At 42.5% G+C, this 27,221-nt stretch overlaps 1 protein-coding gene and 2 long non-coding RNA genes across 3 annotated transcripts in view; 2 read left to right on the top strand and 1 right to left on the bottom strand.

Annotated features, from left to right (window-relative positions):
• Nucleotides 1-5,410, top strand: part of ADGRV1 (adhesion G protein-coupled receptor V1) — a 291,122-nt gene extending 285,712 nt beyond the window's left edge. Inside the window, exon 92 of the mRNA XM_055699397.1 lies at nt 4,746-5,410. Within this exon, the coding sequence (XP_055555372.1) occupies nt 4,746-4,864 (119 nt within the window). The 3' untranslated portion in view covers nt 4,865-5,410. The remainder of the gene's footprint in view (nt 1-4,745) is intronic.
• Nucleotides 5,411-8,153: 2,743 nt separating this feature from the next.
• LOC114017005 (uncharacterized) lies at nt 8,154-22,958 on the bottom strand. The gene is made up of 2 exons (XR_008730285.1): nt 22,594-22,958; nt 8,154-8,386 (listed from the first exon to the last, which is right to left on the bottom strand). It is a non-coding gene; the product is annotated as an uncharacterized LOC114017005 (long non-coding RNA).
• Nucleotides 10,896-25,151, top strand: LOC129734739 (uncharacterized). The gene is made up of 3 exons (XR_008730282.1): nt 10,896-14,840; nt 15,482-15,534; nt 23,242-25,151. It is a non-coding gene; the product is annotated as an uncharacterized LOC129734739 (long non-coding RNA).
• The last annotated feature ends 2,070 nt before the right edge of the window (nt 25,152-27,221 follow it).

The following is a 27,221-nucleotide window of genomic DNA, read 5'->3' as shown; positions in this document are numbered from 1 at the left end:
TTAACTCCTCCTTTCCATTAAGTATGTGCATGCTGATACAGAAACGCATAGTCAGGGTTCACTATATCGCGGCATCTCTTATACTGTGGGGATCTTTTGGAAGGCCAGACAGCTCCAGGGCAGTTTATGCGAAGGAAATTATAGAACAATTATGGTAGGAGAAATAATTTAGGGACATGTCCTGCTTATTGATGTGTGATGTGTGCTAACACCACCCACCCCCCACCACCCCCCCTGAATGTTTACAAATTTGTCTTAAATTATTTATTTTAAATTATTTATTTAATTACATTTAATTTATGGCCTTTATAATGAATCAAAGGCTTAGCTTCTACTGAGAAAGACAATTAATTGCCAATTTCTTTTTGTTAAGTGCACTAATTAACTTTAAAAGTGCTGTCATTTCAGACTAGATCTCCTTTTTCCTCTCATTTCTGGTGCAAGGTTTATGTTGATAGACAGTTTCCTAAGACCATTCCCTTCCAGATTGTCAGGGTTGTATGTGACTGTCATTGAGGCTAAAGCCCAGTACAGCAGAATTCCCCAAGGACTTCTGCTCTGGTTGGGGCTGGGGAGTTGAGAAAGGGGCCAGCAGAATAAAAGTAGATGGAATCTGTCCCAAAGTAGCAAGTGTCCATCAGCTTTGCTCTAAAGCACAAATACCATAAAGACACAACAGCTTACTGATCTCTGAGCTTCCATCCATATTCCCGTCTCCTACAGATGCTCTTGCCCTCCCCCTTCAGTGATGCACAAAAGTCAGCCAATTCCTTCCTTTGGGTGAGGTGTGAATGCAAAGCACAGCAAAGCCTTTGGGAGAGGCCCAAACCCCTCCAGTGCTGAGGAGTGACCCACTCCCATAGGAAGTTTTTTGCAAAGACATTTTTAAGTTAGACAGAGAACATCCGCCTAGCACATGGTACTTTGCAAATATGTATCGGACAGTATCAGTGGAGGATATTGCTACATCCACATCTCCGTGTATTGTTCTTATTGAGGCATATGTGGTAAATCCTAAATAAATATTCTACATTGAGAATACCTGGAAAAAACTACAGTATAAGTTAAAAAGCACACACAAATACAACTATTATAATAACGATGCTATATAAACCAGCTCATAGCTTTCAATATAATACAGCTCAGGTTCCAAAGTCAGTATTTTTTAAACCTTGGTGTTACCACTGTTGGTGCCTGGTTTAAGAATTATCTCGTGTTGGGCGTCCTGAACTAGAGGAACCATTTGAAATTTCAGATTTTGAAAGGTGTTCAACACAGCATCCCGGCGACTGTCTGTCACAGGGTAGGTAAATCGTAGGTGGTGGCAAAGTGCTAGATCCGTGCCTTGCCCTAGCAACCTATGTCATTTCTGTTTTGAAAGGCTCGTCCCACAGAAAGAAAGGAAGGAAGGGTAGCCCCTTTGCACATTAATTCAACTTCTCGTTTGTGATTGCTCACAAATATGCTGCCTGGTGGCTGTGAAACATGGCTGTGTAAAACCCAGGAAATCTTTTTATTCCGATCTGAGCTTGACTGGTCAAAGTCTGGGTGTCTGTTGGTGTCATTTCTGTAAAGTCAAAGCCCTGAAAGAAGAATGAAAGTCGGTTCGTATAGCTTAATCCTTTCTATCTAACATATGTCTTACACACAATATGCATCATGAGTCATTCAGAAAGCGAGATGGAAGTGCTTAGGAGATATGAAGTCTCCCCAGAGATATGAGTACAGTAATTACAGAAGAAACTCCGTCTCCCGTAAAATGTTTTAGTGGGAGTTTGAGATCTATCTGAAGGAGCAGGGGATGAGAGCTGGCGTTCAAAGGCACGTAGGAATGGACTGAAGAAATCCTTCGACCAGTAGATGTCACTGGAGGGATCTCGCTGGCTTCGCCAGGCAGCTGTGACTTCGGTTTCTAGCTAGTCCTTTGGTACAAAAAGAAAGGAAGAAAGGTCTCGTTTTCCAGTGTATTTTAAGAAACTTAAAACAGTTTCTTCACAAATTGGGAGAAGTAGTACTTCCCGCTATGTACCTGCCATCCAACTCTAGCATCTCTAGAGGAGTACCTGGGTTTTGGGGTCTGAGTTTAAATCCAGCTGTAATCTCAGAGTAAGCGTGACCAATGAACTCTGTGAAACTCCATCGTGTAAACAGTCGTACCCTTCCCAGTCTGCCGAGTGTTTGGTAAGTTTGTATCCTGGTTACATTTCATCTCTCATTCCTAAAAAGAATCAGCTCTTACGTAGTTTGTCTTTGCATCAGCAGTAGAGCAAGATCCTTGTAAACCCAGAGTAGCCTACTTCAGTCTCTGGTTTACACCAAGTTACTGATAGGAACCTCTGTAACAACAACAACAAAAAAATCTCCTCTTACTTTGCACAAAGCACATACAAAGCTTGCACATATATCTGACCTTTAAGAATATACGTAGTGTAATACTATAATAGACCTGTACCCGATCTTTTTGTAGTGACAAGCACGAGATTCTTTCAGAAAGCCTGTACTGAGTAATTGCAGTATAACCACCAGTAAGACAAACATCTTTGTAGCCCCAACAGGCAGTGTTCATCTTAAAATCTGAACCCAGGACGATCATATTTATGTAACATGATTTTAAACGTTTTTTCAATAATTTATTTTTTCCCTTTTTGAAGCTTATACCCTCTTCAACCTAAACGTATGTTTCAAGTGAATTCCAGTGTTAATGATATTACATAATCAGTATTGTTTTCTTTCTCCATTCAAAATAATTTACTTCAAAGTTATTACCTTGTTCTTCTGTCACCAAATGATAAATACAGCAGTCTGATTTATCTTCTCCATTACACTCGTGATTCCTTTCTAGAACAAACAGTTTTAGAGAAGATAAGAAAAAACCCAAATAACTTGCATATGCAATTGCTGTTTTTCCTAGGACTTTTAAGCAGCTTTGAGTTACTGGGACCTTGATTCCATTAGGAGGTTAAATATGCATATAAATTTAAATCAGTAAGTACAGTTTAATCATCTTCAGTACACTTATAAACAAGTATTTTAATGATTCAGAGCCTAATCTTCTTGTCTGTATTATTGTGTCTTTGCTCACTGATGGATTTTTACTCCTGACAGGAGTAATTGATGGTGTCTCAAGAGCTTGGGTCACGCAGACCCAAGAACAGGACTCATCTAGTAGATGTCAATGAGTGCATGTTCACCCTGACACCTGAACACCAAAACTAGGTGTAAGAAGGATCGCAGCGCAGAAATACCCACTGTTCACCAGGATGCAGTCAGGCTGGGTTCACGCAGCGCTGCATCCGAGTTTGGCCCCTACGAGGGCTCCTTCCAGAGCTCTGCAGGGACGCCTGCCAAGTCCTGCTCAGGTTCTCTGAACCAAGCTCCACGTTCGAGATTGCAGCCTGACTTCCCATGGCAAAAGGGCATCCCTCTGCTGCCCCCTTCTCCCTACGTCTCTTGGGGGGTGTGGAAGGAAGGGTGCTATGGAAGAACTTTGGAAAAGTCAAACAATAAAGGGCACAGAAAATAATGAAGTAACTCTAAAAAAGTAAATTACCCTTATCTTGTGTTTTGCCAAACTCGACGGAGCCTGGAATATCAGCTGAGGCAGAAATCAGAGATGTATTGTACAACTGATAGGAACTCCTGAAAATAGTTTTTAGTATGAAAATGCAGATGACTGCCTCTCCCAGTATTCCCTAGTCCGGGTTTTTTGAGCCAAATGTCATTCCTTTGCAACCCCCTCAAACTGTGTGTCATTACAGATCTATTTCTGCCCAAAATGAGTAATTCTCCAGTTGTTTGTAAGTGGCATCACTGTAGGACCATGCCTGAAATTACCCTTTCTTGAAATCACTGTGCCTAATTACACTGATGTAAAGCCTAGACACCCTAAACCCTAACAAGACCCATGTACAGATTTTAGGATTCACTTTACAATTCAAAGAGAAGGGCAGGAAATGCACTGAGGTTTATAGTTAAAACTGACGTTCTGTGAATAAGTGGTCTAAAAAAATACACATTTAAAAAAACCCACTAGTGCAGGGTTATGCCTCTTGACACTAATCAGCTCAAAGCTTCTCCCAAATAAAACCCGAAACCCCTAAAAATCAACATGGAAGCAACGAGCTAGCAGAACTGTGATGGGTGGATGGAGAAGGTGGCCTCCTGACATGTGTTGGAAGTTTCCATGGTCCAAAGTCTAGTATTCTCTCACAGCAGAACAACACAATACACCAGCTTGTGCCAAATGTGGGTTTAAAGAGTATTTAGTCAGCGTCTTTTCTCATGTTGAAATTACAGTCCTATTAAAACAGATGGAATTATAGTTTAACAGGGAAATTGTATAATTAAAAATCAATTCTTCATGAAAAAGTCCTTGGAAATACCAGACTGTAACAGCCAGACCATGAACCCAGCCTAAGCCAGGCCTTGATTTATGCTCTTGTGATTCCAAGGCACCCTCTGAATAGCTATTGTAAGATTTCCCGAGACAAACAAGTGACTGACACTTGAATTATGAAAAAGCTTATCTGGATGGTACCAAACTATGTGAGATAATGCTATAATCTGTGGATTCAGAATTGCAGGCTGGCACGAGGAAACTTGCCGCATCATTGCGGGGTAGGGAGGCATGGCAGTAATCAGAGTAAAGTGGAGCAGGACATGACATCACCGTTCCTGTGTCGGGATTCCGTTCTCACTGATTCTCTTCTTTTTCTTTGTTTGGTTTGTTTGTTTTGCTGTTTCAGGTGCAGGTCTCAGTGTCAGCGATAATGAATCTTGTCACGGCAGCCAGGACGGCGGCAGCATGGCTAACTCCCAGATCGTAGAGCTTAGAAGAATACCCATAGCAGACACTCACCTCTAAGTCCTCGGCTTGCTTGGGTTTTTTGTTGGTTTCCTGTTTCTTTTTTTTTTTTTTTTTTTTTAATTCAAGACTCAGTATTTTTATATTTGTACTTCCTTTTGCACTAAAACACTATATGAAACTGTGTAGTAGAATGCTGTGAGCTTCACTGGACGTTTAACAAGGAATGTTTGCTTGAGGTTTTGTATATCAAAAAATAAACTGTAAATTTTTTACAGTGGCTGAGCATCAATAGATATCATGGCAATCAGCCTAGATTTGTATCTTGTAGCTAGACGACATATTTCACAAACTGTAGCTTTTTTAATTAACCTATACATGTAACACCGATTAATAAAAACAATAGAGTCTGTTTGATACAAATAAGTCTGTTATTTCTCCTGGCTGTTTATGGAGCTGGAAGGTGATGCAGACACCCTGTTGGACAGGGAACCTTTTTAGTCACGCCATTGTTCTAAGTTTCCTAAGCTGTACTCTTTTCACCGGTTTTTGAGTACCCAGATCTGTGAACTTTACAAATCCAAATAAAGGCACAGTCTTGAGCCAGAGAGCTTGAAATTTAAATTGTGACACGACAAAATATGCCGTGATCTGAAACCAACAGGGGGAAGGGGAGGTGAAGGACAAGAGTTGCACCCCTGGCAGCTGCATGCTATCGACTGCATTACCTTGCTGGTTTCACAATATTAAACTCTCCCACTCTTCTCACAGGCAGAAGAGGGGATCCCAAAGAGCTGAGTTTTCTGTTAATCTCCAGAACAAAGATATCCCTGTACTGGTTGAAGTGTTCAAGTATTGCATTACAGAGTTAGATCAGTAATCTGGGGTAACAAATAAGCAGGAAAAGTTCCTCCCTTGAATGGAAAAAAACCCCCAACAACCAAACCAAAAAACCCCAGAGGAAGTATTCCAGAACTGAGAGGGGGAGGCAGGCTGATCTTGTAGGAATCATTAACTCTGATTCTGCACAGACGCTCTGTAAGAAAAACACATTAAAGCAGGAGACCAAGGGAATTTTCCTTTAAACGTTTCTGAGCATATTATAGAAACACAGTAAATGATAATGCAAGCCTTTCATACCTTCCTCAGGAGCTTGCCTAAAGGCTTAGTGCTGGGCAAGCTCTGAGCAACAGCTTCTCCCTTTAAAAGAAAACTTTTCTTATGGAAATCTTCCTGTGAATTTTGCTGTGGTGATATACAGATTTTACTGTATCTAGTTATTTCTCATGCCAAAAAAAAAAAAAAAAAAACCCAAACAAAAAAACCCCAAACAAACCCCACTTCTGTGTCCCAGTTGTGTAATTGCCGGTAGGACTGCACAGCTTACAGTCATCACTCATATCCAAAGCAGACATAATCTTTAAGCTCTAATGCTGCAAAAACATTCACAGACACAGGAAACTATTTCTAGTCAGCAAAGCCCTTAAATAAGTGCTTTTTAAGTACATGTTTGAATTGATGGGAAATGAGTGTATGTCTATATTTAATTAGTATGTGTTCTGCTGCATGGAGTCTTAATTTTCTGACTCCCAGGAATTTTGTTGCCTTTCTTTGTGCTGGTCATGCTATGGAGCAAACAGGGCCAAGTCTTTCTGCTCAGTGGCAAAACCTGCTGGGGGGGTGGGGGGCGGTGAGTGGGGTGGTGAACAAACCTTTCTTCCCCGTGGGCAATACACAGAAGAACAGGGTGGTCAGGGAGACCCATACCTCTGTGCAGAAGGGGCAGCCTTTGAAATCGGGTGCAGTCCAACAGAAGCATAGTGGGCAATTTTGGACAAGAAGGAACCATCTAAGCATATGAACTTCTCTGCCCATACCTACCCCTGCTGAAAAGGGACTTTCTGGGCTCTTGGGTGAACTGCGGGTATCATCGAAGTCAGTTTGGCAGTATGGAGTTAAAATTGGTTTTGGATGCTTTGCAGTGCAGTACCTTCATAGTATATAGTACAATGCAGCAATATATCAGTATATAATATCACATATAACAGCAATAGTAATTAGTAATGTAATATAGTATAGAACAGCAATATAGCACACAGAAAATCTGGCCTTTGAAGAGTTTCTTTTATTTATTTCATTCTTCCGGAGGCAGCTGAGATGAGCGTTGCCCACTGCTGATGCTGCTCCTCTGCCTGGTGAAGCCCTAACCTGAAGCCTGGCTCCGCAGGGCGATTGCAACACTGGCTCAGTTGCAAGAGAGTCAGGGTTGTAACAGATGTTTCGCTACTCGCAGCACATGCTACTACATGCTGTGAGAAAGCTTATAAAAGAAGGATGTTTGTTTGATTTTGACTCACCACCATAAATGTTAATACTTTGTGTCACTTCAACTTGTTGCACAACTGGCCTGGTTAGGGATTTACTGTAAAGGCATCAGGATTTTCAGAGCAGATCAGTAGGATGACGTCTGCTGCCAGCATTTGCTGAATTTTAAGTCTCTAGGTGGTGCTCACATGGTTTAAGATTGGGAGATGGGTTTTGCTATTGTTCTAGAAGCATTTTTTTAAAAAAAAAAAAAGAAAATATTCTCTCTGTAGGAAATCCAGTGTTTTAACAGTGTAAGTCCCCCTCTGTTCCTTTTTGCTGTTCCTTCAGGAGGCAAAGACTGAGACGGGAACAGGGCAGCTGGGTGCTCTGACTCAGATGTGCCCAACAGCCACACCTGGATGGGAGGAGGACCTTCACAGTTGGCTTGACTAGCCTAGCCAGACTGAATGCCTCCTGCGGTTCCCTCATCTCGGGCGTTATTGAAAATTTGATAGAGTATAAACATCTTTTTGTTTCTATGAGATGAATAAATCCACAGCCAGATAACTTTCAAACCAAGTGTTACCACAGGGCCTGCCAAGCTGACTAACTCGTTCTCTGTTGTCTAAGATGACTAACCATCACTCTGTTCCTGTAGCAAAGAGCACCAGGATACTTGCTGCCTTTGCTTTTTTCCACGTGAAAGGATCCATCATTTCTCCACAAGAGGCCATTCTCTGTGTTTTGAGGGGCAGAAGAAGCTTTGGCTAATATGGACGTAACCTTTTGTTGTTTGCTGTGTGAAGGAGACCCCATTTCCAGACAAGTTTCACCTAAAGCTCCTTGAATATGTATGTAAATCAGGTGAATGAATGGATGTGCTTCAGGAGTTTGTCACCACTCAGATGCTGACGTAAATAAACTCACTTTTTCAAAAGGTGGGTGAATATATGCCACATTCAAGTGCATAAGTAATGAAAAATGGTAAGTTCAGCAGACATCTTTTAAGGGATGTTTTAGAGAAAGCCACTATAGATAGTGGAAGATTCTACTTTTCACTTTTCTTGGTACATATCCAAAATGTCAATTCGTGTCAGGGATATGTACCCAGGAACAGAAATATGCAGATCATTTTTTTGTTTTGTTTTTCTTTAGAACCTTGTTGAAAGCCCCAGTATATCCATGCCCTGTCTCTACCGTGCAAATGCTTAGTGCTCCAGCATCCTACATCCAAAGTCATCATCCTGCCAGGAACTGCACGGTGAGAGCTTTGATCTGCAAGGGATTAAATTGTATTGAGAGCTTTACAGCAATAAAGTGCCTATGTGCTCAACATAAAATTATGCTAAGTTGACTGATCATGCAGAGGTTTGACTAGACGACTGCTTAAGTTCAGGCATATCCTGCCTTCGCATACATTCCACTATAGCTCGGCCAATACTGTGGACCTGGAGCTACTATTGTAGATTCTGCTTCACCAGCAGTGGTGTAAACAATAAGTCAGAATGTGTGCCCAGTCTGCTGGCAGCAGAATTTTCTCCTGTGTTAACTTCTACTGGCAGGAACATGTAGTGAAAATAGCACATGCAAGAGTGGGCTCATCTGCCCAATTCAGTATGTTATTCTGTTAATTTTCACAGAAAAAAATTCTCATTTTTTATGCTATGTTTCAAAATAATCTTCTATGCAATAAATACATTGAAATAATTGAAATGTAGTTCTCTTGTATGCAGTAAATACATGGCAAATAATTGCAAGGTAATACTCAAGCATTATTGAACTAAATACCTGGGACTAATGCTGTGCTGAAACTGAGAAGACAGTTGTGTAAACTGGCCTAAATGGTAGCCCAATACCCCTAAGAATGGTTTTGGGTGGGTGGGTGGGTGGATTTTAACCAAGTCAAAGTTGTGCTCATGGTAGAGAAAGCATTTTCACAAATACACAAGATCTGGGGACAATTATTAATACCTTTTTTGTTGTTGTTGTTACTGCACTTCAAAATCTTTTTCTTTCTGTGCAAACCCAAAGGCTAATGTGGCATCTGTTGGGTCCTGCCTTCCTGCTCAGCATCCCCAGGAAGGTGAACGCTCTGCTCTTCCTGGAGGTGGTGGCTTCACTCACAGGATTATTTTACCAATGGCTTATACTACAGACCCCCAGAAGGACTTTCCTGGATATCCAGAAAAAATAAATGTATTCTGGGAACTGTGAGCACAGAGCCTGATAGCATAGATTTAAGAACCCTGTTGCCACTCCCTGGCTAAAACTTGCAGCTCGGAGATGGCCCTGGGCCGGGGTGGGTGGGTGTGGGTGGGTGTGGGGGGTGCGGGTATCAAAGCAATGGCTGCTGTCAGAAGTGCAGGGAAGGAATTTTACTGAAACTGTCAGGATTTTCCCCAACTCAGCAGGCAGGCTTTGAATGCAGTGTGGTCATTCCTGTGCTGTAGCACCTCCGATCTGAGCACACAGTGATTTTATCCAGAGATGCTCTAACTTCCAAAAGCTGCCATCTTCAGTTTGGCTCCGTACTCTTCATGCAGAGCAAACAGCAGTATCTGGCCTATCTTTTGATGGTTCAAAGTGTGTGTGAAACACAAGTACGTGTCATGGTGTACACACAGACAGAAAATAATTACAGGATCTAAGGGCTTAATATAAAAAGAAAAATAAATTCCATTTCAATCTGGAAGCTAAAACACTGCAGTCCAGGTTATGAAACAGGTTTCCCTAGAAACTTCTTGGCTCCTGCTTTGCAATTCCTGAACTGAAGTTAAGCGTGTGATTTCCCAGTTTCCAAACTGGAAAGACTCACGCATCCAGGCATGGCATATACAGTTGCCAACAGGGCTGCAAGAGAGGAGGTGTCTGCAATCTCCCTTTGCTCAGCCTCCCTGTGCAGGACCCACTGCGATGTTGCTGCCACAGGTCTGTCTGCTCCCTGGAGTGGGAAAGCAGAGAAGCAAATACAATGATTTTCCTGTCTGGCAAAGTCCGGACAGACTTCTCCATGAGCACTGTATTTCTTTTTGCTGTGGGACAACATGTCCTGGAGTTTGGGGCAGGGCAAGAGGAAAAGAAGGGACAAACAGACAAGAACCTCGCCTGAAATACTTGTTGAGTCCTGATAAAAGGAGATAGCGAGTTGTTCCTCAGTGAGTGCACTCATGTGCTCCTTCCTGCAGGATGATAACGCCGTCAGCCCTGCCACCTCTGCCGAGGCACACAGGCAGTGTCTGCGCTGGTGATTCAAACAGCGCTTCTCTGTTGCTTCAGCCCCAGAATGAGCCCTTTTTGCCTCTGTTCTCCACGAACAGACACCGTTTGCAATGGTTCCTGCAGCAGGAGTCTAAAAATGGCCCACCGACTTACTCCCTGCTGCTGGAGGGGTGGTCCTTCTCCCTGATCTGCCTGCCCAGCACCTCGGTCACTGCTGTGCACCCATATTCCTACCCAAAGACACTCTTTATTCATTTAATTCCTTCTAATAACATTTGCCTCGATAGCAAGTGGGCTTGTGCTCCCTCTTCCTCAGCCAGGCCTCTGTCTGGCATAATGCCAAATGTGAACCTTTTTTTTTTTTTTCCTGTCTTGTGAGAAGGAACCCGTTTCCTTCTTAATTCTTTGTTGTTTTGCGGTTTGTACCTTCAGCTGGCTGAGGTCCTGAGGAGTAATGTCCTAATTCCAGCAAAAGGCACTTGACACCATTCTGAGTTGAGCATTTGCCCACTTTGGCTATTCAGATGGCAAAATGGCTAATGTGTCTCCACCCATGTGAATCCTGGTACCCGGCTATTGTCAGACATTTAGTAAAGCTGGTCTGGCCATTTTAACTGGGACTTTCTGCAAGTTTTGGGACACACATGCTCCCTTGCAGTATCTCAATACTTCTGTCCCAGCAAACAGCGAACCCTTGCCTGCACTGACGTGCGCAGGTGGTGGAAACTCTCCACTCCGATCATTAGATTAGTCTCAAGGTTTAAGAAATGAGTTTGAATTTGGTGGAGCTCCAGAATGCCTGAAACCCTGCCCTTGTTTGTGAGCAGTGCTCTGACTAGCTGTCTGCTGTATGAAAGGCAAGGTGTCTACAGCTTCGGCCACCCCTTTTGTGTGCTCTGGGCAGATCCTTGGAAGAGTGAGAGTAGGTACTTCTGGCAGGAAAAATTATAGCTGGAGAGCAGAAGCAAAGAGGAGAAACTTCTGAGCACTTCCTTGTCTTCATTTTCTCTTGCTTTCCACCACCCAGTTGCTTCCCACTATTTCCATAAGTGTGATGCTCTGCCTTCTGATGCAGCACGGTGCACCGATTCTGCACCCTTAAGGAAAGTGCTGCAATCCTTCTCCAAGGACCCTGTGCCTACAGCTTTTAGCTTCTTGCATCTTGAGAGCCAAATTTAACAAGAATAATTTTACTTTGTGGGGCTAAGGGGCTTTTCAGAGAGAAGAGTCCATCAACTGCTTAAATTCAGTTTTCCTGGCAGAAGACCTCCATTGCATATGAGAAGACCTCTAATCCTGGTCCTTAGTGGACTAAGGGTTAGGGTAAGGCCTGACCTACCGCAGCGGTGTGGACCACTACTGTATCACCAGCTGGGAAGGAGTCTGCCCACTTTAAAAATCACGCTTTGCTGTGGAGAGCAGAGCAAGAACGAACAGGGCAAATGCCAGGCAGCTACTAGCAAGCCTTCTGACTTGCAAATGGAATGGCTCATTACAAACACTGGGAGATTAATATTAAAGATAATCCTCTGAGCATGGAAAAGAATCCCATGTAGCCTCAGGAGATGGACAGCTAAATCCTTGGAGCCAGTATACACAGTTATGCCATCCAACCTCCGGGACACAGACCTTGTTTTTGAAAGCAGCATGCTCTAGAGGAGAAAACAAATGGAAAAACAATAACATCTTGCTTTCCTAACCCAGAAAAGGAGCCTTGAATGTTCATGAAACCAACCTTTTATTGCAAAGGAAACAGAAGCTGAGATTTTTCTGCCTCTCATAAATCTCAGACTAACATGATTAAAAATATCTTAGCTTTCTGAAACTGTGTGAATTAGTGAAGAGACAGTGTGCATTTCTATTCATCTCTTCTCTGTTTATATTTAAATACTCTCAAAAATACTGTTAGAATTAGTCTTTTTTTCCCCCCCCAGAAGTACTAGCCAACAAGAGGCAGTGTTTTACACATCACATGAAGTAAGTTAACATCTACATCATAAAACACAAAGTTAGTGCCTGTAGACCACAAGCATTCCAAATTCATTACTTCTAATTGAACTGCTTGTTACTTATTTTAATCTGATATCTACTCTAGAAGGAAAATAGTCATGTTGAAACTAATTAAAGCTTTTTTCTTCTTCTTTTTTTGTCTTATATGAGTTTTACATTAGTGGTGGCAATAATGTTTTGCTCAAAAGTAGGTCCATTATTTCTGGTTTTCCTAGGGGAGAGAGAAATAAAGACACATGCTTAATTCCTTGTAATGCAGAGAGAGGTTCTGTGTTGTGAATAGTTCAGCATTTTATGAATTGTCTTAAATAAATAAATGAGATTTTAAACAAATAATACTTCTTGGATTCGGGAGGGAGGATTTGCAAGTGAGATGTTTGCACATCTACACTCTTACAGAAAGAATCCAAAGAGCGGGAAAGCAGGGGGGATGTTTATTCCCCTTAAGTATGAAGAAGAAAAGTGTCTTCCTGGTAAGACCCATTCTAGGCCAAAACTGAAAACACAGAAAACAAATCAGTGACAGTGGGTGTCATTGTCTTAACTTGATTATTAACAGCTGCAGGATTTCGCCTGGGGTGGCTGTTGTCATTTGCACTGGCAGGGTACAGTCAGCAGTGACTGCTCTACTGCTTCTCAAGTCAGATGCTGATTCAGTGGCTCCCAGACAATGTTTCTTAACATCAGATTTCACTGGATAGAATTTATAGTTTTTATTTACAGACATGCATGCAAATCTGCCCTCAACTAGCTGCCTTGTGCTGCGAACAAAAATTTTATTTTTGGTTGGCAGGTGGATGAACCGAACCTCCAGCTCTCCCGTAAAAACCAGGAATACAACACTGTTCGGGTCGGTGTGAGACTGGGGTGTGTGCAATCCCAGCAAAGACAGCGGGATGCAGCAACTGACACACCAGCTTTAGAAAGCCTGTACTTGGTGGTGGCTGGCTGTTCATGCTGCTCTGTGAGCTTGCGCTCAGCCGCCTGCCTGCATCCTGTGCACTGGGTACCCTTGGTCTCAGACATGACACCTGGCAGCTGTCCCTCCTGCTCAGCTCAGAAGGCACTCATGGGCAGAGGTGCCACCAGCAATGCAGATGCAGATGCCGGACCCAGCGCACTCACAGCCCTTGAGCTGTAGCCCACGGGCTTCTTCGTGCTCTTGCCTGCTACCCCCTGTGGTGTCTCAGCATTAATGAATGCACTTCACGCTTACCTGCCCTTGGCTTTCCACTACAGAGATCAGGGTGTATCTGAAACTATTGCTTTTATTTCTGGTGAGGACTTAATTAACGTGATGCTCGCCATCCACTCCCCACATGCACTAGACACACAGACAGAGCACAAGTGCCCCTCCGGGAGGTATTTGCATACAGCAGAGACAAAATAGATTTGGCTTCTGTCACCTCCTTTGCCCAGAGTCTCACTTCCCCCTTCTCCTGTTGCCACAGTGACAGCCCTAGGGGATGCCCAGATGATGACTTGGAACTTCTGCCACTCCCAGTCCTTGGGAATGTGTTATCTTTGTGCTTATCTTTGCTCTAGAATCATGCTGTAGGGATGGTCTTCTTCAAGAGGACTGTTGCTGGCATCCAGATTGCAGGTCTAGGTGGGACAGAGATAAAACATTGCCATGCCCACACTTCTAGTGTCTTGAGGGTGGAGATCCTGAAGAAGAACCGGTTGCATCTGATCAAACCCAGCTTTACAGCTTCTGTTTATGCAGTCTCATGGATCATGCAAGTTCCAGCTACGTCTGGAAGAAAAGCGGTTCATTGTTTGGACCCTCAGGACATGCCTATGACTATCACGTTAGGAAAGAGCTTTGGAAACTGTTCTGGCACAAGGTGAGAAAGGGAGAGGACATGGCAAGTTCTAGGTCTGGGCTCCTGAGGCCCAACAGATAAGGAGAGAGAACAGGGCAGCTTGTTGGTGTCCTGGGATCTTTCCAGGTCTTAGCTTTAGCCCATACCAAGGAGCCCTCGGTGAATTGCACAACCTGGATCACCTGGGCCCACGGCAGCCCAGGATCAGCAAAATCTGATCTGACTTCCTTGCAAGCAGGACCTGCAGAGCACATGGATGTGAAGCTGCCATACCTTTGCTCAGCCAGGTTACATACACAATAAAGGTGGCCTACAGCCTTGTGATACAATGCTCATCCCTGACTGTTCAGTTAATTTGCCTCTGAGGCCATAAAGATAGCTCTGTTTGATTCTCAGAGGCTGTTTCATGCTTGTTTTTGTTTCTGGATTAAACTTTAACTGGTTTCCAGGGATGCTGCGAGGGCTGGAGAGAGCCACGCTTCTAGCTGTGTTTCAGGCTTTCAAGTTTGGGGCAGAAAATCTGCCCACGACCACATGGATTCCTTCTTCACTTTACTCTCTTTCTTCAGTTTTTTACAGGACAGCCCAGGAGGGTTGCCCCCATGTAACAGCGCTTTCTTTTCACTGCTCACCTGCTTTTTGTTGAGCTGAAGGGAGCTTTGGCTGCCAGACAGGTACGTAGGCTCTGTGATGCACACTGGACAACTGGTGTGTGCACCACACAAGTCAGAGGTGGGCAGCACGTGTGTTGCAAAGGGCTGCGGTGGCAGGTGGTGAGTTGGAGCCTGCGCCTTGCCTGCTGCAGCTGCCAGCTGTAGGAAGGACACAACTGGTTTGAGCTCTCAAGCTCCGTGAATTCAGACTTCAGCTTCTTCCAGCGACACTGTTTTTCTTAAGTTCCAAAAAATTGAAGATTTTGCCTTACTCAGGCAAAGGTTCCAGGGTATCAGTGTTGTCAGTTTGTATAAAAATCAAAACAGCGGTTTGTATTACCGGTAACGCCAAAGCAACTGTGTTGCTGTTTATAAGCAAGGGGAATGTGAAGCTTTTTCTGTGCATCAGGAAGCTGGAAAGATACACTAAAGATACGCCTATTATCAATGTCTGATTAAATGTCTCTCTCGCTCTGCTGCACTATCTTTACATATGACCTGTACATGCCAGAATGCCTGATCTTCATTAAAAAAAAACAGGCTTAACAATGTTAAAGGAGGAGGAAAGGAAATGTTATAGATAACACACCAAGTTCTTTTTTTTTTTTTTTTTGTGTGTGTGTGTGTGTGTGTGTGGTTGTGACCTTTTTCTTCTTTCATAGATAACTGCACCATTGTTGAAGCAAGCACTGAACACTGCTGCATTTCATCCTATGTGAGTACAGGGTCTTTAATGTCATCTAAAGATCAAGGTTATATTTTTTGCTTGGAGGTAATCTAATAATATTTGTCTGGACTTTGTGATTGGATAGGAAGGGAGAGGTTATCTATACACATGCGTTTGTCTGAAAATGAATGCTTTTTCCCATGGAAAGCAGCCTGAATATTCAATCATTAATTTCCAAAACAAACAACCCAAAAGAATTTGGCTTGTGCCTTCCATATGTATCTACTGGGATTTAGTCAGAATTAACTGCGTATACAGGCACACCACGTGACACTTGGCTGCAGTTTCCATTTGGCTGACAATTTTTCATTTTGAAGCAGCACCCAGTGTGCGCGGAAGGGTCACGGTGCCACAGGGGTGTGATGATGATGATGGGGAGCAAGACACCTTGACAGTCCCTTGTGCTAACCTGTTGCACAGCAGCATGCCTCCTCTAGGGTTTCAGCCAGGTACTGCTCTGCTCTCCTGCTCTTTGCTCAAATGCTGCTGCTGCTTAAGGAATTGATTGAGAGCAGATGCCTGCTGAGCATGAAAATGATCAGCTTGCTGTGATGGAGGAACCCCAGTAAAAGCAACCAACAGTTTTGGGACATAGTGGCCTTTGCAGGGGTACGGACTCCATCGCCGCTTCTTTGCAGACTCAGGATAAATTTGTATACAGCATAGTATGAACATTAGCATGTCAGGCACGCCAGCAGTTGTACAAATAAGGGGTTAAATCCATGTTTGAAATGGGTGAATCAAAGTAATTTGAAGCAATGTGCTTCCACCCCACCCAGATAAAATATTACTAATGCTACATGATGAATTTTCAAATTCAAAGAAACTATCCAACATCTGTTAAGTCCACACTGAAACAAAAGTAATGAAACTTCCTACCTGCCTCAATTAGGCTTTCCAATAGCCCCATCACTCTCGTAATTAAATGATTCCTTGTTTCTCAAACTGTACCAGCCACTGCCAAATAAAATACAACCATTTAATCACATTAAATTAGAGCTATAATAATATTAGTCATTGCCTAATAGCCTTTTTTAAGCCACTAGGAAAGTAAAGTCTTGCCAAGAAGACTGTTACCCTTCCACAGTATAAATCAATAAATCATAATTGTACTGTGTACCTTGACCTCTTTTCTACCACACTGTGGAAACCAAACGGCAGGAAGCCAGAGACTGCTTAAGTAATTTAAAACAATTTGTAAACTATAATTAAAGGGACTGCTTGGGCCTATTAATTAGTAAATAATTCATAATCTCAAAAGTATTCAAATGTGCTCAATTTCAGTGAAATATACCAAGTGGAGCAATCTGATAACACGGCTGCTACCATCAGGACTGTAAAAGACCATGTTCTTTCCAACTGTTTCTGTTAATGTTTGAACATAAATTGGTGAACACATGCTAGAAAGTAATTATCAACTGCAACCATTCCACCAGAGCTAGACGCGTCATAAATTATGGCTAGCCAGAAGTCCTTAATTTTTAACCACTAATTACTGATATTTTCACCAATATTCCCAAACTCATATTTCTGCAGACACAAGTCAGAGCTTTTTTACCCCTCTTCTTTGCTCTAAATGAGCTGCTTTCTGGCGGTGCTGCTTCACTGCTTTGCTTTCGTTTTGTCAAGTCAGTGGTGGGAAATCACCAACGCTGGACTCCTGGAGCCGCGTCTGTGCTGTGGGTATTTACAGCAGGGCAGGGCACATTCTCTGGGATAACAGTGCTGGTTGGGTTAGAAAGGATTTAGAAAGGATGGGGATTTAGAAGGAATTTTTATGTGATCCTCAAAACACCGGCTGAACCCTTCAGATTGCCACCCCCTCCCCTGGAACAGCTTAAGTGACATTTCTCTGTAGGTGCCCTGAAGTGCTCCCTGGGATGGTCCAAGCCCTGGGTGCATGTGAGTGGCCATCAGCTTTTACCGACCATAGCAGAAAAGCCGACACAGCGACCCAGCTGTGGCTGGACTGTGTCTGTTAAACACCACGGCTGGTGCCGTGCAAGGACTGGCATGCCAGCCCCAGGAAACTGCAAGTCAAGAGTGAAGCGCTTACAAGGAGGAAGTGCATCAAAGAATAATATAAATGCTTTCCAGGAATGCTTATGTAGGTTAGACATTTCAAGGAAAAGAGAAAAGAAAAAAAAAAAAAAAAAAGCAACAAAGTAAGTGCAAACCACAGGGGAGAATAACAGCATTTCTGGAAAAAAATTGTTTCGGAGGATTATTTATTGCGTGCTTTCTTACTTGTCTAATTATCAATATGATGTGCTGCATTCATGTATATATATATATTAAAATAAATTATAAATACTCACTAAAGGAAGAAAAAAGCTCGGATCTTGTAGGAGGGAACAGTCTGAGAGGAAAGTTGATTGGCTAGATTGTTACTACTTAAAAACAATTCTAATAATATTTATAGAGTTTAATGAATATTTATATTCTTTGTTTTTTCCTGATGGATCCTTGGGTCAAGACAAGCTTATATCTTACATCACTACTGAGTCACTGTTCATTTTCCCATAAGTAACAGCAGGGTCTGTTCTACTTCTCTGGGGATAACTTCCTCCTCTAATGCACTTGTCCCTTTTAGAAAAAACACTTGGGGTGAGGAGGATTCAGTCAATTCTTGGTGATCTTACCAAAATTCCCCCCCACCTAAAACCAACACTCATCTATAAATCCTTAGTTGGACCTTACCTGACTCTTGGTGTCATAGAAGGTGCCTGTGGGCACATTTTCCACCTGGTTTTCATATTGGGGCTAGAAATGCCATCAGCTGATGCAATGAGTGTAGCGGCCATTGCGATCGCAGGTTCATCGTTGCATTTTCAACTGCAGCAGGCTGCGGTCAGGGAGCCCCAGCAAACACACTATGCAACAAAGGTCTCAAAGCACACACACGTGTAGGAAAGAGCAAAAGTAGTTTGCACAGGGAGTTTCAAAAATGGGTGCTGTGCAAACTACCTGTTAGACAAATGCCTCCAAAGTGTGGGCATTCAACTTTCCTGGTCCCAGGGAAAATGGGCATCGGTCTTCATCTCGACCTGGCACAAGCCCAGCCGCCTCCCTGCACTCGCACCCCAGGAAACTGTCGGAGGAAAGAGGCAAGTCCACCTGAGAAAAACTCCTCATTTAGTTGTGTCCTCGCATGTGGATGTCTGTGGAAATACCTCGGTTAATGCCTGTGCCAGTCACTGAAAGCTGCAAGGGCAAAATGACCCATCCGCGTGGCCACAAGGTGCTTTGTAACTTCACGGCAGCTCTGACCCAGACCCCTCAGGGAGGCAGGGGGTGAAGCTCAGGCAGGTCGGGGATGCTAAAGCAGCCTGACAAGACCAAAAATGTGCATCTGGTGTACGTACACCAAAAATCTTTGACGCTAACCCATGCTTATTAACATTAGCCGATGATTTAAAATGGTGTCATTAAAATTTAAAGTTTCAGAGGAGGAATGCTGTCTGTGAGGGGCTGGAGATACCGTGTGCTGCTCCATCCAGGCACATTTTTTCTGGTTGTGTTTGGAATTTAGCAGCATTCTGCTTTGGGAATTTGCAGTAAATAGGACATGTCAGTATATTTATGTAAGATTGGAGATAAAGTGTTGTTGCAAGCTAGAAAGTGGTAGAATGTGAATCTGGAGCACAATATTCACAGAAAAAATGAAGTTTAAAAAAGTATGTGTAACCAGCTTTCCTCCTCGGTGGGCAGAGCCCACAGTGAATCAGGATATTTTTTTTCCTTCTAAAGAGGCAAGTTTTTCACATTTTCACAGCATCAGATGGTACATCAGGAATCCATGATTAAAAAAAAAGAAAAGGCCCAGCTTCAGGTGAACAAAATGATTGCTTTCTTCAGGTACACGGCTTGTTTATTTTTCCTCTAGAAAAAAGTGTCAGTTGCTTTATATTTCTGGTGACTTTGTCAGTTGGACATGACAGGAAAGAGCACCTCCCCACAGCTGAAGGTGCCATGCGAGGAATAAAATTTTATTATCCTAGAGCTAGAAATGAGAATGTGGCTGTTGTTTGGGACCTTGAGACAGCTCTTGAGACAAATTTTTTACTGGAGGAAGATATCTGGAGAGCTCAGCTAGGCTTAATGAACAAATTAAAAAGGAAGGCCTAAGAAAGTTGAAAATTCAACTGATGTAAAATATCGCTGCTTACAACTTGCTCTGCTGCTTACAACAACAATCCTGCTCTGTGTATCAAGTAGAAAATTGTTTCTGTTTAGCCAAGTAGTGAGTTTGACCCAAATGAAGGATAACAGAGGGATTCAACTTGCTCTAGCTGGAGATGTCCTTGCTCATTGAGGAGGGTTGGACTAGATAAACTTCAAAGGTCCCTTCCAACCCAAACCATTTCATGACTCTATGTTTCTGTCTTTGCTTGTCTTTGATTTGTTTGATTCTTGCTTTAAGAAAGAAATGAAAGAAAATTTCAGCTACCTGAAATTGTTCATGGGAGGATTCTTTGCTTGGCTTTTCCCCCTGCACTGTCCCACACTTTGTTTTACATAAACTTATAAATGTTTATACTAAATGAGTACACAGCGATACGTTTTTTCTTAGCCTTGTGCATATGCTGGGCTTTTACTACAACAAAATTCTTCTTACTGATAGCTGTGTAGGAAGACTTACGGCTCCAGTTGTAATAGTATATGCTTACACCTATCTATTCAATTTTAGAATAAAGGAAATTGAAGTTCTTAATAGTTAATTGTTTTATATTTATATATACAATCCAGTGTGTGTATGTGTGTGTACACCCACTCACACGCACGCATATATAAAATGACATTGCTTCCCAGCTTTGGCAGATCTGCTGGGCTCATACTGCGTGCTCATTCTTCATATGCTATATGTTTTCTCTGTGTGTGGTTTTAAATGAAAATATTCTATTACCTTTTAAAAAAATAACTCAGCCACTTGGAATAACATTTGTTGTCTAGTAGAAATCTTGGTGTGCAGGTTTTTTGAGCTTTCTTTTTAAAAAAAAAAAGTGTGAGAGAGAGAGAGAGTAATAGTTATTAAGAAATTTTCCAATAATTGTTTTTGTTATTGCAGGAAGTTAGCTCACTGCCCAATAGGAAATAATCACTCAGCCAAGCATAAGACCATTAATAAGCAAACTAAATAAGCTGCTCATGAGTCAGTGTATCTCTTTCTCTTTTTTTTTCCCTTTTTCTTTTCTTTTTTTTTTTTTTTTTTTTGCAAATCAGATGTGCAACTCTTAGTCCCATTGAACAGCTTAATTTGCGAGGTTAACTGCACGCGCATTTTAGCATGTGTATATGTAGTAGCAGATCCTGAGGCAGCAGGACATCACTTACACTGGCAGGAGTGCAGCATGTTGACTTCACAGCTGACCAAGTAAAGAAACATGCAAAAATTCAGGCCTGATCTGAGCCAGCAGAACAGTTTTCCTAATGACTTAAATAGGAGCAAAGACTTGAAGGTGGTTAGTCTAGAATTACAGATAAATTTCACACTATAGCTGGCCCTATGGTAGCAAACAACTCATTAGTCTCTACATGGCTGAAAGAGACCTTTGTTTTGCTACTATACGCATGGAGCACATCGCTGTTCCTCTGTATTCAGGCTGCTAAACATTATTGCTTTCTCAGACTGAAAGGTTTATTACTTGCAAAAAACCCTAATATACTAGTGCCGTTGTGTTTATAAACCAAAAATTTATTAATACTTTATTTGACAGTTGTGCTCCCACAAGTAACCAGTCAAAGTAAAGTGTTGATGAGCGATCCTTAGATTAAAACGTGTTTGCATTTGGTGAGCACGTACAAATGACACACACCCGTGTAGACAGAAAGGTCAGTTAATGAACAACTTCCTACAAACGAACCTCTGCTCACACTGTCTGTTAGGCCAGCCAGTACTTCAACCATCCTTGTTGTGTACTGGGGACGCTGCTGATTCCAGAGCAAAAATTTACTACCTAACAACTAAACCTCTACATTTAAGGGATTCTTGCTGGATATGTTGTGAATGATGACAGCGTTTTATTTTCTCACTTCAGACCCTTGCTCAGTTCTGTAAACTTGTTAATTATCAGGGTCAAGTTGTGCTTGTCAGAAGCAGTGTGTTTATACCATAAGCAGTTACTTCATAAATTGTGAAGCTTTGGGGGATTCAGCGCCCCAGGGCATTCAGCATTTTGCAGCTGAAGGGCTGAGGGACTGCATTAGGTGTTCAGTGTACCACGGGAAGAGAAGGAAGAGCAGACTGCTTGCTTTCCTTTCCTTAGACTATGCGAGCAAATTTTGCAGTGGAGTCCATGGGAGAGGGTGGAAAAAGAGTTTGGGAAATGTATTATAGAGTATCTGAAAAGAAATATGGAAGAAGACCTGTAAGTCAGTACTGTTCTCAGGAAACGTCTTAGGTGACAAAACCAAATTATAATAGGTTAGCCCTCCGCTGAAAAAAAAAAAAATGATGGGAAAATTCAGAGTCCACAGGCAGCCTGAGAAGTCGAACAACACTAGAGGAAGACACTTGCTATGGAAGTCCTCTGCCAAGTATTTTGGGCTTGCCCGTGTGTAGTAGTACTGGCTACGCATTATGTAGCTGTTCTTGGCCTTTCTCCCTGCCAGCCCTGACTTTGCTAGGCAGAAAATTTACTCCCCTGTGTGCGCATGCCTGCCCACCCAGACCCTGGCCCCTGCGTGCCGCCTCTGCCAGGCGTCCATGTCCACGCCGCGTATGGAGGGACTGAGCAAGGCACGACTCGGGAACAGGCACTGTGTATTACGATGTTGAACACCACATGTCTAAGGAGCTGGCAGATGAAGCAGTTTGTCATTCAGCTGTGATTTATTTCTTTCAAAACGCTGCGCTCGTTTTTGAATTAATGACTGAGGAGGCTATCACTATGCTTCAGCATCTAATTTTGAACTCTTGCTAGCTCTGAGAATTAATGCTTTCTGTTGTTTTAAAGCAGTCTTGGAAGACCTGTTTAATGCAACGCTTTTAGCTGTATTGGCTTCCAAACCAATCCATGTGAAACATATTATGTGCGCCCCGCATACCTGAGCAACTGGGGATCCCGTATGAAACAACATCTCCGACAGCGACGCCGGCACAGCCAAACCACCTTTCAGTACGATCTGACAGGATTTTCCAGGGTGCTCAGTGATCTGTAGACGCTCAGTAGCATTCAGTGCCGTCTGGATATTTCTTGGCATCCGGAGGTGTCTGCTCTGTGGTAATGCAGCCATAATGTCACGCAAGAGTGCCTTAAGTACGCTAATATTCCTTGCCAAGCCGTTAGCTCTGTTCTAAGGTCCTTTTAAGAGGTGGCAGCAGTGCCCGCAGCTGCAGCACGAGCCCGTGCACTTCTGTTGTCACTTTTTCTCTCTTCCAGCAGAGGAGGGTGAACCTGAAAGAGTTTGACCTCTGCTTGGTGACAGCCCGTTATGGCTGAGCATGAACTCCTCCCGCTGACCCTGTCCTCCTCCTTGGATTCCAGGGGTGGAATCCTGATGGCATCGTATTATTTTTTTGGCTGTCAGCCTTTACATTTGCCATCCTGCTGAAGGAAGCCTTCACATTTGTCAGCATCAGCCTTAAAGAGGCAGCTGAAATTATTTGTCTGAAGCATGTACTCTCTCTGGACTAAATGCAAAGATAAGGTCATTTGTTTATATATAAATCTATTTTTTTTTTTCCCCGCCCAGAAATCTGTACTCCAGGAATTCAGCAGTCCTCTGAGACAGCCTTTCCCGGCCTCCTGTGGCCAAGCTTCCACAAAACGGAGCACATCTATCACCTGATCCCGCTGTGGAGAGGCTGCTGGTGAGGGATTTGCTCTCTGAAGCATCCCCTGGCCTCTGCTACTTCCAGGGAAAAGCTGTCAAGATAATACCTGCTGTGATCAGAGCCCTGCCAGCCATTTACCATTATAGGAGGTTGGGTCTGTGCAGCATTAGGTGAACCAAAACAGCAACCTGCAACAATGTGGGCTTAAGCTTCATGGTGACATGAAATTTTGCAGAAAGCTGCGTCTGGGAGCGTGGTGCCGTGTCTGTCTGTTGGCAGGGTGGAAGCCAAAAAAGAAACGGCAGCAGGCTGGTGTCCTGTGAGGCAAAGCTGTGTCATCTGTGTGCAAAATGCAGTAGCATGTTGGCTAGCACAGTGGTATCTGATTGCATTTTGAATTGCACCTCCTAGGAGACAGAGAAGCTGGTAGTTTGCATGGGCAACTTCTTGACACTGAGGGTATGATTTTGTATAGAGAGTTAATACTTTTCCTGAGGAAGGAGGTGGGGAGATGGGGAAAGTCCTTACAAAATTTTTTGCTGTTGCTGTTCTTAAAGCCTGAGAAAACAACTTGTTTTTTTTCTGAAAAGTGTGAATTTGTTGAAATAGTCATTACCTTGTCACTTCCCAGTGAGCTGGGATGGCACAATTGCTCCATTGCTTCTTTGCATCAACTGCCTAATTGGTTTCTATTGTGATATAGATCACTTATATACAGCCTTCATACGACCCCCAAAATAGGTTTCTGTATTTAAATACATACTGCCATGCTGGCTTGCACTATGCTATAGGCAGGCAGGAATTCAGCAGGCAGAGCAATTGTTCACAGGTCTTTTGGGGTGGGTTTTTTTTGTGTTCAGAGAAGCCTCCAGTCCCATTGCTTAGCAGATAGCAACGCTGAGTCACACACAGCTTTTGTCCACACACCAGCATCATTGCTGCATACCAGCCTGGCACTTTGGCCAATCAGTTCTTCTTCTGTATCCTTTTTACTGGGCAATGACATCAAATCAAAACTTTTTTTCTGTGCAAAGGCAGGACCTTGTCCTTCTGCATCTTCCTGTATTTTCTACATTTCCATTTTCCCACACATCAAGGGAGGTTTCATTTCACAATTTCTACTCCAGAACAGCCTTCAGTGACAGACACCCAGTCTTCAGTGGGTAGACACTGCCATGATGGAGATCAGCACAAATGAAACCTTACAGGGTTTAGTCATGAGTATGGGTTTTAAATTGGAAGATGAACTTTCAGACCAATATATCTCTTCATTTTTCACCGCAAATAGGACTGTGCCACAGAATCATAAACTGTTGTAGGGGCTTAAGGTTAATTAATGGATAACAGGTCTTGTATCAAATTCGAACCCTGATATACGTGTTCATGCTTTGATTTAGGGCTAGATTTTGCTATTGAATCCCACACTTCAACAGAAATAGCACATGAAAATCCAGCGTTCAAATGCGGTTTTCTTCAACCAGCTTTTTGAAACAAGCCCCAATTCCCTTTTAACTTCTTAAGAATAAATAAGACTAAAAGGTAACAATTTTCTTTCAGAAACACAAAACAGCAGGAGTTAATTTTATTCTCGGTTATTATGGTGTTCTGCTGAAGTAACAGTGAAGCAGTGCTGTACTTTTCCCAGCTTGGAGAGTAAGATCTGTCCCCAGGAGCTTAGAAAATGCCTACTTTTTCCAAACTGCTAAAACTGTCGGTGTGGTGGGTTGTCTTCTTTTTTTTTTTGGTTTTTTGTTTTTGTGAGCGTAGGGGAGGAGATCAGGGAATAAAAGAATGGATTAATCCAGAGCAGCCCATGGACAATACGCACTAACCAAACCTGTTTAGCTTTTATTTAAATAGTTTAAATAATTATCAACAATAAAATTATTGTAAGTGTTTTCCAACTGCGCCCCACCCCACCCCCCTTCCCAATTTTAGCCAGTGCATTTTTTTTTGAGCTGACAACACGGATCTATTTCTATTTCAAAATGCTTGCTATAATATCCCTCTCTTGATATCCCTCTCTTGTCCTGTATTTGCTGAGCCTGGGATAGCCACTATCTGTACTATCCCCAGCCTGGCTGAGCCAGGGAGGTTATTAACCCTTTAGTTTGATCTCCAGGGTGGCAGCCTGCTCAGCATCTACAGAGTTATGGTGTACTTTCCCAAATGATTAATGTACTTTCCCAAATGATATCTGGACAACTTCATCGGGAGCAGATGTCACCCATCTGATATATAAGGTAATTTTAGCATTTTTCTTAAACTGGCTGCCCAGATTGTTTTGATGGAAATGAAATAGCAAGCTTACCATGCGGTGCTGCTCCATGTGAAATGCCTTTTCTTATTTTCTGTTGTTGGCCATAATCTTTTTCTGGTATTGACTTGCTCTCCATATCATGCAAGTTTAATGCTTGAGAAATGTGAAAGATGATGCAGAAAGTTTAAGGAAGAAAAGGACATGTTTTTCTTCTTTACCAAAACTAAAGAATCTAAATTTGAATACTATGTTAACCTTAGATTTTATGCAGTGTGTAGAGTAGAAGTCTGAATACATGGCATATAAAGTTTACCACCAGTATATGATAAAATTATGTTCAGATCCTTTCCATATATCTTCTGAAACCCGTTGGTTTTGATAATTTTTTTAAGATGGTAATTAGTAGAGGGTATTCTGTATGCTAGCTTTATTACTTGGCCATAGACAGTCAACCCTGTCGAACTTTAAGATGAAACTCCTAAAGAGCTGAAGTCACTGGGACACAAAGGTGTGCCAGTTTGCTCCGATGGCTGAAAATTTAGTCACACAAGTTCCACTAACTGAATGGGGACCACTGCTGCTAAATGTAAGCTGGAACAGAATCCTTTTTTCCCTCTCTGTTTTTGATGTACCATGGAAAATAATCTTTTCCAATTAAAAGATTATCTTTCCCAGTAGTCCTCACAGAAGATACAGAAAATTATTTTATCCAGTGCCTGAGTTATCCAAACTTGTGTAAGTGTCCATATTTTATTTTCAGGCTGTAAAATGTCTCAGATATTGTCAAGAGATTATCAAGAGATTATCAAGATGCAAACAAATTCCTGCAACCTTTCTCTGAAAAGAAGAGCTGACCTTCGTGTACCTGCTAATGATCAGGGACAACCTTATTACTTCCAATTTTCTGGTAAATAGCAGATTATTTGCAGATACAAAGATGGTTTTCACTTTAACACTTCTGACATATTTTGTTGACAGAACCTTGATAGCTGGGATTTGACAAATGATCTCTGTCCTGATTTTCCTTCCCTTGGAGGATTTAAACACCTTCAGCTCCCCATGCAGCTAATGAGGGCTGTGAGGTCTCTGTACCTTGGAGATGATCAGGCCAGTGCTGTTTTCTAATGAGGCTTTGCTGCCTTTGAATAACAGAGCTTAACACGAAAAATCAATACATTAAAGACTAAGTCTACAAATGCTTTGCAATCATGCAACCTTAACCAAACTTCAGGCAAACAAGCATGTGTGGTATTCAAATTTCCATTAGTCACTTAGAGTGGAAAAACTGACGTGATTGTCAATTAGTGGGTTGGGAGATCCAGCTTATTTAACCAAGAAACCACAGCGTAGCGTTAGGATCCTTAGTTAAAACAAATGTCTCATTACAAAGGTACTTTGATATTTCTTGTGTTTATGTAAGATCAGTCATCATTCAGGTACTGAAAAACTATAAAATTAAATACATGTGGACTTCACTAAAAGCAGGTCCTACCCCTCCCTTTCAATGTTTCAGCATTGTTGGCAAGCCTATACAGCACTGAAAATTAATGATGAGCTAATGCCTCCTTAAACAGTCTATTTAAGAAACACACAGGAAAACGCTGAGCATCTCCCTGCTGCTTCAGCACAGGAGCTTTC

Source organism: Falco cherrug, chromosome Z (assembly GCF_023634085.1).
Source record: "Falco cherrug isolate bFalChe1 chromosome Z, bFalChe1.pri, whole genome shotgun sequence".
In the NCBI taxonomy this organism is placed as follows: Eukaryota; Metazoa; Chordata; class Aves; order Falconiformes; family Falconidae; genus Falco; species Falco cherrug.
The sequence above is the reverse complement of the archived record's forward strand: the minus strand, read 5'-3'. Positions and strand labels throughout refer to the sequence as shown.